General features: G+C 36.3%; 1 protein-coding gene across 3 annotated transcripts; it reads left to right on the forward strand.

Moving 5' to 3' along the window:
• Nucleotides 1–1,480: 1,480 nt before the first annotated feature.
• On the forward strand, nt 1,481–15,958 carry RAB36 (RAB36, member RAS oncogene family). Of its 3 annotated transcripts, XM_026860083.1 has the most exons (12): nt 1,481–1,574; nt 2,298–2,386; nt 3,539–3,627; nt 6,172–6,237; nt 6,952–7,053; nt 8,744–8,808; nt 9,402–9,453; nt 10,814–10,895; nt 12,512–12,602; nt 13,154–13,273; nt 13,503–13,546; nt 14,065–15,958. In XM_026860083.1, the coding sequence occupies exons 2-12, from the start codon at nt 2,318–2,320 to the stop codon at nt 14,068–14,070; spliced, it is 786 nt and encodes a 261-aa protein (XP_026715884.1). In that variant the 5' UTR covers nt 1,481–1,574; nt 2,298–2,317; the 3' UTR covers nt 14,071–15,958. The 3 variants fall into 3 exon arrangements, with proteins under 3 accessions (XP_026715884.1, XP_026715883.1, XP_026715885.1); XM_026860082.1 differs by having other exon boundaries at nt 13,503–15,958; XM_026860084.1 differs by lacking the exon at nt 6,172–6,237 and having other exon boundaries at nt 13,503–15,958.
• The last annotated feature ends 827 nt before the right edge of the window (nt 15,959–16,785 follow it).

Raw genomic sequence — 16,785 nt, forward strand, 5'->3', positions numbered from 1 at the left:
GTATTTCTTAAGTCATTCATCTTTTTTCCTCTAATAGTGTGGCTAATTTGTCAATTGGGATATGTTAATGTGTGTGAGAGATTTAGATTAAATACACTAAACATAAGTGACGATGACCTCTCAATTTTAGAATGTTTCTGTTTGGTTGCGTTGGTCCCTCCTGTACTTTGGATTTGCTGAGACTGTTGAATTGATTTTTTAGTTTGTGAAAGAGCTCTAGGAGATGAGCAGTGAGTCAGCCTATGTACACATGACATATTTACGTGCTTAGTATGTGTTGAACTAGAACGAGGAGAACATGGAGAACACAAGTTAGTGTTTGAAACTTACCAACTGGCAGGGTTTTTCTTTTTGTTTTCAGAATTAGTTTAAGACATTAACATAGCTGTAAAAATCATTCAAACTTGACAAAAGGAGAGGAGCACACTATAAAAAGGGTCTAGATCTCTGTGGTTTTATACAGTCACAAGTGCATGATAAATAGAACTATGCATATATGGTAATAAACAAATACTGTAATGTCACCTTCTTTGGTGAATAACCCATCAGCTGCAAATCTGGATTCTTTAGGGGGAAGTGGGTGTTTGAATATGGTTGAGATCATATCAGTGCCTGAAGTGGTTTAAAAGCAATTCCTCACAAATGAGAATAAACCATTAATTCTAAGTAGTAGACTAGCAATTTTTTTGAGCATTATGCTTACTGTGGCGTTGTAAAAACTGTAGTTTTTGTCATTATATACTTACTGGTTATTTAAAATTACTTGTCCACATTGATTTGCCCTTTAACATTTTTAGTCTGCTGCAGGAATGGGAGAGGCTTGTTTCCTGGATGTTAAGAGGTCCAAGCCTGTTTAAGCATTATCAAAATATGACTTTAGAATGTGACAGCTTTCTTTTGTCCTGAAATTTGGAAATTTAAATCCTAATGAAATAAATAGTAAAATCTTTTAGCATCCTAAATTGCAGTCTAGCATTCTAAATGCTGTCTAAACTAATGAGGTGATTAACAATACTTGGGCAATACAAAAGAGCTGTGTGATTTCTTACTCCTTTTCTTTAGTGTTTGGTACCTTAGAAAGCAAGATTACTAATGACTAGAAAGACATTTATTTAATTCAGAATGTCTCATTAGTGGCATGCACATCTTGACTCTAAAGCTGAGATGAAATCAAGTTGAAATTCTGAAAAAATCCCTCAGGTGTTTCTTTATAATTGCTACAGTGCTTTATATTAGCACTGTAACAGTTCCCCACTCCATTAGTTCCTTGTCTGCTGGGTTAATCCTGCTCTTTGTATCCATATATATTACTATCTTTGAAGAAAATAGAACTATTTTCTTATACAGGATTAGGGGACCCTAATGTTTATTATGACCAAGGGAATCTGACCACTAAAACCAGTTTGTTTTTTTAAAACTAGAGCCCTGTGTATAGTTAAATTACTCCAACTCCGCCTTCCCAACCTGGAAGAGAAGGGGAGGAAGGGAACTGTTGCAAGCCTGTTGCTATGGCCACGCAGCAGCAGGCTGAGCTGTTTGTGTGGCTGGAATCCTGCTGCATCAGCTACTGCACGGTGAGTCCTTCCTTACACTTTGCTACATGATGAACGTTCTTATTAGAAACATTCTTTTGAATGCCAGTAAGAAATTGGTACCCTATTAAGGGTCCCCTCCCCCAACAACCCACGAGGTTTCATTGCATAACCAAATTGGTATGTCTCAAGTGGGAGATCTAAATGGATTTGTGATTTTCATGTGAACATTATTCTTTTTCCAAGTCAGAATATCTACTGATTTCATTTTTTTTCTGAGCTGATCTTGGATGAAAGTTTGATGTTATGCCAAGAAATGTGGTGGCTTCATCTTTCCTCCTTTCTTCTGACCAAACAAAATCTGATATCCCCTAACAGCTATTAATGTGCTTCGTGCAGAGGCATTTCAAATAATGATGAGCAATATTTTTAAATTAAACACTGCAAAATCCTTTGAGGGCTAAACTGCAAGCACTTACTTTGAATTAAGTGAACAGTTCTCTGCCCTTCCATGGAATTAGAGTTGGTGCCTTGTAGTTTCTGAAAGCCACTCTTTGCTGCTACAGCTATGCACACTGGATTGGTCTCTTTAACATAAGAAACATGTTTTCTTTTAACACAAAGTCAAAAAACTGCAAGTTGTACTGAAAGGAAAAAAAAAATGGTTAATCTATAAGAACTGTTAATTTTTAAAAATTGTCTTTTCCCTGTATCGAAGCAATTTCTGAATACTGTGTTTCTCTTTATGTATTTCCCGTCTGGTAGAATTTAATTGAATTTGGAGGATGAAGTCCAACCTAATGCATTTGGTTCCCCCAGTGAGTAGGGACAGAATAATCTCACAGTTTCCCAAGGTAAGCATTCTTTATCCCTCTGGTCACAGGGCGTAGCACCTGCTACATTGAGCTATCTTTTCCTGGTGCTAATAGTATTTTATTTTACTATACAGTTGTTGTCTTCTGCTAAAATTACAAATTGTTTAAGGGTTTCTTTTGCAGATGAATGTGACCTCATATTCCCATTCAATGCTGATATCTTTGATAATAATCCTCATTTCTTCTTTTAACCTTTACAGAAAGTGACTCTTGCCACAACGTTTTATTTTATAATACCTATCTTGTTATTTCAGCCAAACATTAATAATTACATGCTTAAAGAGTTCTTAGACTGAGGGGAAATGAGAACCATAGCTGATATTAAATATGCAGAAAGACTAATTAGATCTATATAGAGCTTTTGGTTGGAGAATTTGAGGCAATTTTAATTTTCTGTTTGTATAGGAACCTTAGTCATGCAGTAGATCAAATGTAGTAGGCACTGTAGAAACACAGACAGAAAAGATCATTGATGTCCCCAAAGAGTTTTGTACATCAAGTATAAAAGAAAAGTTAAGGACAGGGAAGGACAAGGAATTACCGTTATGTTTTTTCAGTTGTTCAAAAGATTCTTTTAAGGGAGTTAGCATTTTTTTTCTATGTTTGATTTCAGCCCCATATTTTGCTTTTAATTTCATGAAGACTACCACAGTTATTTTAAGCAAATATAAAGTAAAATACATTTTCCTCATTTTTAACCAATGCCTATTTTAAAACTAGTTATAAAAACAATGTTTTACACATGTAAATGATCTAAAAGACTTCATAGTAATAATGACTTGCTGGTGGTATGCTCCCATCTGTGTTTGTCTTGTGTGTTTTAGATTACTGGGATATTTTAAGTGCTTGCAATTATACAGAATGATGAGCAAATGTATTTGACTGGAATTTTAGCCAGTGCTCAGATGCTGACACTCAGAAAGGTAATCAAGTGATGGCTCTTTCCAAAGGAGTTTTTACAAGCATAACTGGGGAAATTCTACTGCCTTCTAACCCAGGCTATCCCTTTCTTATGCCAAGGTGCTTGACAAACTCATTGAATTAAACATCTGTTTTTTCTTTGCTGATTTGACTTCTCGTAAAATAGACATCACACAGGTTATCTCAGTAGCTGTTCTCTCCTGTTTTTAGTGGTACACACCCGAGGCCTGTCTGCAGTTGAAAGAGCACTTCCATGCAGAGGTCAGGACTGCTTGTCAGCAGAGCACTGGAACAGTTGGGTAAGTTTGTAGTAAACCAAGTATGCATTGACGAAAGTATTTTCAGCTCCTTATAGCCTGCTTCCTTCACAGGCTTTGCCTCCCTCATTCCTCATCTTCCTCACACCAGTACATTTCAAGGCAGCTAAGCCTGTGCATGTGGCAGTTTTCTGACCTGTTTGACAGTAAATGAATAAAGTGCCTTTTGTTCCCATAAGTATTGAAGATCCTTTTTCTGCAGGTGCAAATAGCGTTGAAAAAAATAGAGAAGTTGTTTAGCAACAAATAGTTGTTTAGCAACTTTGAACTAAACTGTTAGTTGAAAAGATTGACTGTTTAAAGTTGGTGTTGAATTTTGCACATGTAAGTGCAACCAAATTCTAGAGCAGCTGTAAGGAATAGGGCAGATCTAGCCTTGCTGTATTCTCTGTTGGGGTTCCAAATTAGCAGTTAATAAAGACTTTGGAGGGATATAAAAACCCAGCAGTTCTAAGCTGTTTGAAACACATAAGAATCTAGCTTTAGTCTTTCAGTAGTATACATGCTGAGAAGTTCTCTTAAATGTTTCCTTAAAATTGGAGCAAAATTCTGGTGAATATATAGCAGTGAAAAATGCAAATAAACTGGTTTATGGCCTAGTAATAATCTTTAAGTTTGGGGTTTTTTTTCCAGATCATCTGTCTCCCGGAACTGTTACTAGTTCTGATTTAATTCCTGAAGCAAGGCAAGAAAGCTAAACTGTGTTAGAAATCATCACTATTCAGTTAAAATAAATAGCTGTATGTTTTAATGATAGATGTTTCTGTGTTCCAGTGTGAAGGATCTTTCATAAAGTAGAGCTGCTGACAGTTAGCTCACTATTCTTTCAAATCTAGAGTTGTTGATTACCACAAGACTTGTCATGATACCATCTTTAAAAGCAACTTTTTATTCATTTCACTAGGGAGTCTTGCTAAAAAAATTGAAGTCAGCTGAGAGACAACAGTGAGTTTATTACTTTTAAGAAGCATAGTCTTTGTTTTAATTTAATGTAAATTTGTTACAAGTGCCCAGACAATTTTGCTAGCAAGTCATGCTTTAGTGACTTGATGCATTTTTGTCCCTTCTGTAACCAAGATCTATTCGGGTTTTTATTTCCAGAGTAAAACAACTCTCCAGTTCATTTATTCTGGTAACAGAGTATAGCTAAAAAGCTTTACATTTTGTCTTTGTGAATAAAATTAGACCACTTCCCTGTTACTGTTCTCTAAATATCATTATTAGGTCATTCTTTGGTGGGGCAGGGGTAGGAGGGACAAACAGAGTGTTTTGTACAGTAATTGTAAAGCTTGACAGGAATAACCATTATCTTCCTTTTCCATTATCCCAAGTAATGGAATATTTTTTTGTCATTTGGAAAGGTAGTTTGAGGAATTCAGTAGCTAATGGCTATGTTTAAGACTCTTGATATTCCATCAATGTGTTTAATCTAGGCAGGGTTTTTTCCCTAATATGAATTAATGGAAACACACCTCTAAACCATCACTGACTTTTTTGCTTTTCCCTTAAGGTTGTTGATTGTATTCAGTATTTTATCAGTAAGTTAATCAGGCAGAGACATGTCAGGAGTTTAAGGGCCCGTGCCCACCCAGTTAGCACTGACTGGCACACAAAATGCCTTTTTTTTTTTAATATTAGTCATGGAGCTTACCAGTCAAGATTTGGACTATTTAGATAGAAACTTGGAATCAGCATCACATGGAAGCCTGATATATCCAGAAATAGTATGCAATAGAAAATGAATTCCTTTGTTTAAAAAGCCATTACTTGATACAAAAGAACATTAAACCTCTTAAGCAATTTTTGTAGCATGTGCATGAGAGATGTCAATCCAAGTTGAGGTCCACAAATAAACTTACATTCATTTATCCACCTATGTCTCCTAAAAGATACGCTACATTTCAATTTTAAGAATGCAGGCTGAGTCACCTAAAGCCCATCTGCTGTATTCTGTGGGAGGACCCAGAGCAAAGAGGATTATTTGCATGAAGCAAGCTTCAGATTAATATTATTTTAGATAGTCAGAAAATGTATTTGCTCTAACCATGTGGAGTTTTTTTCCCCAGAGACAAGTTCTGCAGCGGGTTATTTTATTATCAGCAATTTCTTATTTCTGCACTTAGGACTCAATTTGTACTATTGAAGTCAATGAGAAACTTGTGATTAATTTTAATGAAAAGGATGCAGATACTCTATGGTCTTATGTGCAAACTGCCAAATGTATATAATTGTAATCAAAGCAATTTTAATAGAATTTATGTCCCACTGGATTGTATTTAAGAAAAAAATATGTGAGAAAGTAATGGAGTATTTCTGCTCCAGAGGGGTTTGGGTTTTTGGGTGACCTTCTTTTTCTTTCTTACAATTTAAGACTCTAATCCAGCATCACTGTGACATTCAGGTAAACTGCAGTCACAGGTACATGTGCTCGTCACTTGCAATTTAAGGATCTAAATTAGAATTTTTAGAGAGAGAATGTAGAAATTTCTACTAAAAACATGTAATGTTTTCAAATATTTATAACAGGCTGAAAATATCCAAAGTTGTTGTGGTAGGAGACCTGTATGTTGGGAAAACCAGCCTTATCAACAGGTACAGTATATCTTAGCAGATGGTTTAATTCTGCTATTTCTCAAATAAATGTTACGGTGTTTCCATTCCTGTGCATTTAGGGTAGTAGTTCATGGTTCTGTTTTGAACCATGGTTTTGTTATTAAATAAAAGACAAAACAAAGTCTACAGTGTGAAACAGGCTTGATATGCCAACACTGAAAATCATGCTCTGGCACTTTTTTCTCTCTATCTGTTTTTTTTTTTTTTTTCCAATCTAACTGGGTTTTTTTAATGTAAGTGCAATGAACAGGTCACTGAATTTCTGTAGCTTATGGTCACCTGTCTATGTTTGTGTTTTATTATTATTATTTCTTCCACATTCTTAAGTAGGTATGGTAAGTTTTTAATCTCATTGATTAATCATTTGGGTCATTATTTATGACCCCCAAAATATCCCCCTGTAACTAAAACCATAAGATACTGTATCATCTTCCTTGACAGTCCAAAGACATTTCATTCTGATTCTTATCTCATCCTGAGTGCTTACTAGATGTATATGCTTTCTACTTTGTTATCTAGTATCTCCTTTTTTATAGTTAGTTGCTTGCTGTTTTTATATAAGCTTCTGCAATATATCACCACTCCACAGGTAGTTAATTCCTTTCTTCATAATTTACCCCAGATAGTGTTAGTTTTGCAGTTATTTGTAGCTGGGTCCTACTAGTATTTCATCCCTGTTTTTTTTTATTGCAGATTTTGTAAAGATAATTTTGACCGAGACTACAAGGCGACCATTGGAGTGGATTTTGAAATTGAACGTTTTGAAATAAGTGGAATACCATATAATCTCCAGATGTAAGTTGAAACAGCATGGTTAAGCATTGCACATAGTATGATCTCAGCAGAGCTTGAATTGCTACAGGCTCAAGTGGAATAAAGATTTTTAAAAAATAATAAAATTATACAAAGAATAATGTGAACTGAGAAACAGGTTCTGTACCTGAACTTGCAGTTTTAGTAAAAATTCTATTCTCTTGGATTTCTCATCCTTAAAAAATAAGTTTGTCAATTAAAAGTCATCTTGGATGCCTTCCAGCATTTCAGTGGAGTCTGGCCTTTTGTACTAAAGCTTCTTGAAAGAGAAGTGAAAGCTTTTGCCACAGACTTTGTCCAGTACTACTGTTACACCATTGCAGTTTTAATTTAGTAGGCACAATAAGCACTGAACTTGGCTTTACTGGGAGTTTTATCCCTGCAACCGTTGAAATTAATAGTAAGGTGTCCAGTAATTTCAGCATCTCTTAATTAGAGACTAATTGATTTTCCCCAAATCATAGAAAGACTGGAGCATTTTTCTTAGAATGTGAACTTAAAATCTTTGATTTTCAGCTTTGTTTACCAGACTCATGGGAATCCTGGCCTTCTCTCACCTGCTTTGGTTCTGCTGAAGGCTGTCCTTTGATATTTCCAGTGGCTAGCAATACTGTCTCGTAGAGGGTATTACGGAATCATCTACACTTTAGTGTGACCATCATAAATAAGATGCTTTGCATGAAGTATTTTAGTGCATGAATCTTTTCACTGAGGAACACATTTTTCCTGACATATCATTGATGTAAATAGATAACTAGTGCGACTTCTTGAAAAATACTTAGAAATCCATTTTGCACGGATTTCAGTGCCATTGTGTTTTTCAAAATTCTGCCAGGCACTATCCTTTTGAAACTGGAGTCCCTCAAACAATCTAGAGTGATGCATCAGTACTTTGCCAGCTGAAGCAATAAGGTTCATGAGCTACTAAACATCAGGTTGCACTACCTGCAGAATCTTCAGTGGCTGGGTAGATTTTCATATGATGAGCACTAGTGCCCCCTCTTGCTAAGAGATTTCCATACAAGATAAACTTAAACTTGGAAGTATCCATAACTGGCAGTGCTAGGCTATAACAAAAACCCAAACCTCTGCAGTGCTGGCAGTAACTGAGAGGACTGCATATCATGTTCATTAATAAGAAGCACTTTCTTGATTTTCTTTAATGGTGTCATTAGTCCCTGGTAGACTGAGCTGTAAGTCTCCAATTTGTAGTGTATGGACAGATATCATGTCTAGCAGTTGCAAGAGTCTAATATGGGCTAATATATGATTTAGCTAGTATTATCAGAGAAAATTTTTATTAATTAAATTGCCCTAGCTATACATGCAGTTGACATAGATGAGAAAAAAATGTTTTTTAAGAAAGGGGTATTACCATGCAGAATACAAATATTTGAGTTGTGTCTGCAAAATTACCAATATTACAAAAAAAAAAAAAAAGAAAAAAAAAAAAAAGAAAAAGATAAAACCAGAGTTCAGATGTCTTCATTAAATAATAGAGCTTTACTGTATTTCTGTCAGCAGTTAATGAATAACATGTTCCAGATGGTAACACTTCTCTGGTATCACATTCTTCTCCAACTTGTACCAATCTGCTGCTTCATTAGCATGTTTACTCAGGTTACACTGGTTTTCATTAACCTGAAATTTCTTTTTTTCACCCAATGCACAGATGGGACACAGCAGGTCAGGAAAAGTTCAAGTGCATTGCATCTGCTTACTACCGAGGAGCAGAGGGTGAGAACAATATTAATTTGATCCTTGCTGTGACAGAAAGTTGTACTTCATACAGAAACATATATGCTTAAGTGCTCCTTGGGAAGGTACCTGTAGACACAGTGTGGTGAAATGGATTGTCCTTTATTGGAGAGAAAAAGGGGCTAAAGAGCTCATGAACTGATAAGTTGTCACACCTGCAAGTTCTGAATGTTCTGATGATGCAATGATAAAAGTCGGCAGTTTTGTCTAGGGGGAAAACAATTTGGGTTTGGGTAAGATTGTTGGTGAAGTTAGAAGTGGATACTTCTGGCATTCCCTTTGATAAGAGACAGTTTCTGCAGGAATTAAAGTGATCCCCAAATAAAAGGAGTAATAGCACTATAGACTGCAGACTACAATTAAAACTAAATAAGGCTGAAGACTGAGGACTTCAGTCTTAACTGGGTGCTAGAGAATGGAGAGGAATGAGCAAATGGATAGTTTGCCATCTCTGTTACATCTGCTGTTGCGCTTTATATGTTGACATTCTCTCTGTTTAACAAGATGAGTTGGAGAGACTTCTGATACAATTTCCGAGTTAATTTTTTCCTGTTTTTCGTTTTTTATTGCAGTTATAATAACAGTGTTTGATCTGGCTGATATTCAGACTTTGGATCACACCAAGTAAGTTCCTGTATTTTGGCTTAGGCTTTAAAGCTTTTACAGCAGGTTTAATTGCCTTGAATAGCCTGTATTGCTGAGAGCTTGCTGGATCATGAGTGTATTTTTCTACTGAACTAAGAAATGAAGAAAATGCAGACCATAAATTTGAACTACTTGACCTTTACTTACTTTATAGTTAGTGGAGAGAAAAGGCACTTCTGAAAGAGCTTGATCCTTCCAAAACTAGACATGCAGGAAGAGAGGAAGTGCACCCCAACAGCATCCTTTTTTTCCTCCATTTGCTATAAACAGAATAACAGGCTGGCATCTGATGTAAATGATTAAATTGATGAGATGCATCTCATGCATGTCTCAAGAGCCTCTCATTTTCTAGGTGCACTGCTAGCCTGAAATTATTTTCTAGTTTCTGTAGTGATTCTGTTGGGAGACAGGCTGTCAAAAAGAGGAGAGAAAAATGAAAAACTCAAAAGTATATGTAGATATAGCTAAACTTACTGGTTCAGATACATGTAGTGGTTTGCTTACAACAGCACACTAATTGTTATGAGTAAACTTGTTCTGCTTTTAGTGCAGGCTGCAAAACCCTACATGGATCTATGATCCACATTGTTGTTGCCAGCTGAGTGTATATATTTCTAATATAGTGTTGTGACTGTAATGCAGGTACATGTTTCTTTACATCCTGTACTCTGTCTTATTTGAATGTGTATTAGACTATTTCGTTACACTACTGCTGTGATACTTAACTCATTTACATAGGACTTTGTAAAATAATATATATATATATATTAGTGTCTCTGCTTGGCTGAAAATGATTGAAGCCTGTGAACCTGATTTCCCACACATGCACACACTCCCTTCTCTCCTTGATTTGTGTTGGATGACTCAAGAGGAACTTGATTGCCAGAGTAACAAAAGTATAAAAGCTTATGAGACAAGAATCATGCAGCCTTCGTAGGGAGCTGGTTTAGAATGCTGAATAGATTATTTGACTCTTCTTTATTCTCGTTTTTATCTATTCTGCTATGTTCATATCTTTTCCTCTGCTTCTTGTTTTCTTATTCCTTATCCCTATCAAAATTTTGCCCCCTCCCTTATACTGTTAAATACGCTCCCTGGGTGCTAAAATCATCGTTGAATTTACACTCTACTGTGGGCATGTTTGAACTTTTCATTAGTGGAAGGCTGTATTCAAAGGAGTTGGAATAGCTCCTGTTCTCTTTCTGTCTAGAAAAAAAGGCTTTTGATACTGTCACATAAGTTCATCCTCTCACTTTTCTTGTGTCCCTATTATCTGTCACTTTCTCCTATATTCCTCAGTCCCTCTGACTGGTTCTCTTATTTCTCTTTTGTATTTCAGACAGTGGCTAGAAGATGCACTGAGAGAGAATGAGCCAGATTCTAGCTTCATCTTTCTGGTTGGAACAAAAAAAGATTTGGTGGTAAGTAAATTGAATGCAGATAAGGAAATCAGATTTCCCGTAGTTCCTCAAGTGATTTCCTTTACAAGTTGTACACAATGTTGTTGAGATAAAGACCTTGAGAGAAAAACCTAAACAGAAAGAAATAAGATCACAGGTAAATAGAACAGCACACTTGGAACCAATTTAAGAAGACACTTTATGAAAAAATGGGTGAAATATCCTTATTTCCATTCACTGCATGACATTTTTCAGGCACATACAAACAACTGAAAAGGCAAAGAAAAGTGGGGTGTACAAAAGAATGGAGTACCTAATAGTCTTGGAGGTTTTATTGGTTTGTTTTTTAGGGACAGTGTGTTCATTATTCGGGAACAGTGAAGAATTCTTATTTAACTGATTGTGACATCATTTTCAAAAGAACAGCATACAATATACCATTCCAAGTCTCGTGTTTGTCTTTCTCTAGCTATCAATACTTAAAGATTTCAAAACAAGCTTGCTGCTTCTGCTCTTCAGTGGATTATTTTTTTTTTTTTAATTTCCCACCACCCCCCCAGCTGCCACAGTATCACTTATGCAGTTTGTTTCTTACCCTTCACTGAAAATGTCCCAGAAAACTGCATGTCTGTCAGTTTTTCTGGTACTTTGTGTTGCTTATGCTGGTTTTTTCTGAGTCACAGCAAAAGCTAAATGTGCCAGACCTCTGAGGACACAAATCTGAAGTCTTGTCTAAACTAGAATTCCTTACTGTAAGTTAGTTTCTGTTTTTAGAATGATAACAATTTCAACTGAATGGGAGATAAGAGCAAAGCAAAGGATTGTGGGTTCTTGGTATTACTTCAGTATGAAGGCAGTCTCTTCCCAGCTGGATTCACTCTACTTCTCAGCTTGATGTCACATCATCCTTTCCAAATTTTTAGAATTCTTCTAAACTGTTCAGGGGTTCCCCACTGTAAGACAATGTGCAGAGAACCACACAAAGATGACTGGCATCATCTATCACAACTGGGCTAGAAATTGAAAGCAAATAGCAACATGCTGATATGATTGATCACAGAGAACTGATGAGAGGGGGGAAAATACCTGACAATTAAGTGCAAAAAAGCAAAGTCCATTGAAGGGGAAAGAAATTTTAGTCTTAAGAAGAGATAAACAAGAGCAAAAATAAAAAGGAAGGAGGGTCATTGTGTTCCAATGTAATAAAAATAGATGGAGTAGAAAAAGGGATCTGGGACAGAGATGAGAAAGATTAAACACAAAGAACTATTGTGATTAATCAGTCCTGCAGCTCTTCTGCTGAGCATGATGGGGTGACAAGAATTTAAAGACCAGCAACTGGGCTGTTGTCTTTATAGCTCCCTACCACACTATATAGTTGGATACAAGGGTCACACTTGTTAACTGTTGTTTTGTTTCAATGCTGTGGGAGATGAACAGAGACTTTCATTTTAAAAGCATTACTAAGTGCTTGAATGTTCTTGCAATCACGTCTGATTGCTCACGTTCTAAAGCAAGGCCAGAATGACCCCTGTGAAATCGGGAAGCATCACCATGTAGGTACTAGCAGTACCTCTGTGTTACTACCAGCCCAAATACTCTTCTTATGTTAAAGTTATTCCATGTTATTTATGCAGTCAGATGCTGTATGTGAAAGGACAGAGCTAGATGCCATCCGCTTTGCCAATGAGATGCAGGCAGAATACTGGTCGGTTTCAGCCAAAACAGGTAAGTGACTGCAAATAATGTAAAAATAGCATCACCACAAAGGCTTGTGCTAAGGTGGGAAGAAGTTAAAGTTCCTTATCCCCCCATTCCCAAGCAGGTTTTTTGTTCTTGCATTTTTCTTGCTATTGGAAACTTCAGGTTATTAATGATTGATTTTATTTGGGTGTTTGTATGTGTGCTTGCACTGTCATGTTTACAGAAAGGAGTACTTGAGCTGCTGTGCAATGTCTAAGCATGTTTAATTCATAGGTAGTTACATAAATACACACGTGCACTGCCACTCAACATTAGCAGTGAAAAAAAAATTATACCACAAACTGAATTCTCTCTGCTGCTGACTAAAAATAAAGGTACAATAGAGGGTACAGTATTCCAGAGTATGAAAATGAGAAATTCTCTCTGCAGTGATCAGTATGGCAGGCAGATTGTTGGAGAAGCCTGTTCTGTCCCAGTATTGAGCTGTGATCTGTTCACAGATAAGCTTGTTATGCTTGATCACATGTTGATGTGCAGTTTTTTAAAAAAAACATTATTTCTGTCCTGTTTCCTAGGGGAAAATGTCAAAGAGTTCTTTTCTCGAGTTGCTGCCTTGGCCTTTGAACAGTCCATGATAAAGGAGCTGGAGAAAACTGATGGGCACATGGTCCAAATTGGGACAGGAAACCTTATCAGTAAGTTAAGTTTTGCTTTTTGTGTGTATTTTCCTTGTTTACAGTCTGAAGAACTGGAGAAGTTTTTCAAGTGTTAAAGCCTGTTTCAAACACCTGCAAGCATATTCATATCATACTACCGGAGTTCTAGCATATAGGAGTGAATAGGGCTGCATTCAGCATTTGTTATCCTTAGTTTTGGATGGTAGAATTTCTTGTGAATTGATTTTATAACTTTTTGTTTCTACAGAACTGGAAGACAAAATGATGGAAATCCCAGACAGCAACACTCAAGTCAGCCTGAGTTGCTGCTAACTGTCAACTGTTTCTGCAAGTGCCATGTTCTCTGTAGTCTACCATAGAGCACCTGCAACAATGAAAGCTCTCAAACCAGAAATAGAAAGCTTTATTTTTGGAAATGAGAGGGGAAAAACTTACCCAAACTTTCTTTCTCAGAGTCCCCTTGCTGCTGCAGGCTCACTTGTGCAGGATGGTACAATTGTTACACAAACCTTTCTCTGTGTAGTGGAAATGTAACATCTTTGTCTTAATTCAAGAAAGACATTGTCAGTGCCATGTGCTCACCTGTCCACCAGAAACACTTGTAGTCAAAAGTTACATAATTTTACTTTGATAATTCTTAGATAGTGAAGTTGCATTCTCATGGGAGCAGAAAACAAATGACAGTTCAGAATAAAGGGTGCTACCCATATATTTGCCTTTTGAGACCATGGTATAAAATAACTCTGACTTGCTTTTATGCATTCCAAACGTTTTAAAACTGTTCCAAAAGAAATCTTTTTAAATAACAGGTATGAAAGTACACAAATGCAGACTGCGCAGTTTCCACTGTGGTTTTCCATCCATGAAAAATCTGTATTTTTCATTTTCTGCTTGAGAATCAGAGCCCAATATTTAAATATTTCTGAGCCTAGGAGAAATGCAGTAGGAACTTTGTTCTTTTGTTCTGGTTGTCTAATATTTTGAAAATGTTACCAGACAAAAGTGTTATTCTTTTCCACACTCTTAAATAAGAAAGGATAGTCACATAGGTGCATGGCATGGAATACATGAAATCTAATTTTTCATCTTCCAAAGAGGATGCAGAATCCTTCACTGGATTGATCTTAACAAATATTTTCTGCACTGCAGTTCTACTTTGTTGCTAAGAGTAATGACTTTTTAATTTTGTTCTAACTGGGGTATTGTTGTTTGTAGCAATGTAATGTGTTTCTGGAACCATATGCAGTCTCAGTCATGAACTTGTTCCTCCCTGTCTGGGGTAGGCACTCTGAGCTGGTAAGGTTAAATTTGATACTGCTGCTGAACTCTTACTCACTGTATCTGCTTTTACTGGACAAGATAATTTGATCACTAGATGCTTGGAGCAATTTGCTCCACTGCTTAATAAAAGCAGTAATGGTAGAGAAATAGTTTTGCCTTTTTCTGAAAAGACATGCAAGCATATGTGGGTTTAGAGGGATGGGAAAAGATGGGAATTCTCCCAAGCAGACACTTGCTTGTTAAGTCCTAAGGTACTTGCCATATGTAGATGTCATTACTGAGTATTTATGGTAGAACCTGCCCTCTGGACATGTTGCTGTGGCTTGGTGTGCTGGCTGGATCAAAAAACGGTTGCCCCAGTTTTGCTTTTTCAAATACTCTTTGACATAACCTTGTGCAATTAGTCCTTTAGACATGACAATTGTTATTTAATGAGGAGAGATCAGCTCTGGGTACCATCCAAGTAAAGCAGCCTTACAATGCTCTTCCACTCTTTGGGCAAGAGTGACTGATGCCAAAAGATATTCCTGTTTTAAAAGTAATTCCTGCTGACAAATGACACTGCAGGAAATTTGAATGACTAATAATGTTGCCTGAAATTACTATAACAAATACTTGGCCAAGTATTTGTGAAATTGTATGATTAATTATGATAATTAGGCTTAAACTGAAAAAGTACAGAAGAAGGGAAAGGGAAATAAATTCATTTTATTTCCCTCTAATTTTTTCCAGTATGTCACTGAATTTTAACATTCAGTTCTGAGTATTTAGTTGGTGATATTTCTCTAAAGATAAAGGAGATGCTGTAAATCTTCTGCTTGCACTAAACCGTACAAATATATGGTCCTTCAAAATTATTATAAACACTCAAATAAAATAATTAACAAAAGAATCAAAGTGGGACAACAGGAAGACTGCTTCTCTAGATATCTTTCAGCAGCTTATAACTCCATACTTTTTAGATCCAGCATTACATGCTATGCTATGCTAGCATAAAAGAAAAGGAACATCTTCTATAATGCTCTAAATTTCATATTGCAACTATTTTAAATGGAGAGAAAGAAGAAAACCTATGGAAATTTACAACTTACAGTGTCTTAAGAGATTCATTCAATCATTGCAGAAACAATAGTGTCTAGAAAACTGATTAGAAAAGGACCTTCCAGATATGAACTGCTGAGATAATAAAGACATTTGTTAATAAATCTATGCCTCACACTGAAAATATTCTAGATTCTCTGCCCAATTCCCCCTCCCCAATTATTTGATAAGAAGTAGGAAAAAGTGGAGAAAAGATGACTTAAACATCCTTTTTATTGCTGTTATTTTCTTATGATGTAAGTTAGAACAGCTTCATAGAATATGAGTAGAAATCTAGGAACTCTGTCTTTTTTTTTATTGGACAGTCTTGACTTTGGCAACTGTGCTGATTCTGTTGGCAAAGACATGAATGTAGCATTTGGCGGAGAGTATGAATATGTGTGGGTATGTAAGGAGTTATTTATCCAAATGTGTAATATTTTGACCTATGATGCTCTGTGTATTTGTTCATCTCCAAAATCTGTTTCACAGATACCCTCCACTTGTACCATGTGCTGCACTGAGTGGGCAGCATAGCCATGGTCTTCAAGTTTACCGAGTTTGAATGAGAGTAGAAAAGATGGTTCAGTCTACTGCAGCAAATCGTGTTGTCTAGGCTAGGTGCTAGGTTTCAGTGCAGACATGTTAGTGTTTACAGCTGTAAAATGACTCAGTAACAAATCTAAGAAAAGATCAGGTTTCCATTTTAGTTTTTTTTCCCCAAAAATATATCTACTAAGTGTTTCTTTCATTGCTGTGCCCAATTATTGTACAAAATCAGAGATGCAATCTCTTCAACAGTGCAATCACATTGCTTGAAAAATCAACTGGGAGAGTTTTTTCTAGTGATTCGGTACGTTGCTTGATGTCATTACAGTTTGTATCTTCTGGAGCTCCAAAAACTTCATGTACAAAGGCAATACTCTGTCAGTCATTAACCATCACTCCATCTATTCTGTGATGGATGCTTTGAGACTGTTTGGTGGTTTTTTTTGTTAGTGGTTTTTTTGTTGTTGTTGTTGTTTTTTCTTTTGGTTGGTTGGTTGGTTGGTTTTGGAGAGGGTGGGGGGTTTAGCTCTGCTGAGACTTCCCCTGCAAAGAACTCAGTATTAATAATTGTTCATCTAAAATGAATCTTGGATCATGTTGTGAATGATGAATTGTTTAAG

The sequence above is a fragment of the Athene cunicularia genome (assembly GCF_003259725.1).
Source record: "Athene cunicularia isolate RWA chromosome 15 unlocalized genomic scaffold, athCun1 chr15_part1, whole genome shotgun sequence".
Taxonomy (NCBI): domain Eukaryota; kingdom Metazoa; phylum Chordata; class Aves; order Strigiformes; family Strigidae; genus Athene; species Athene cunicularia.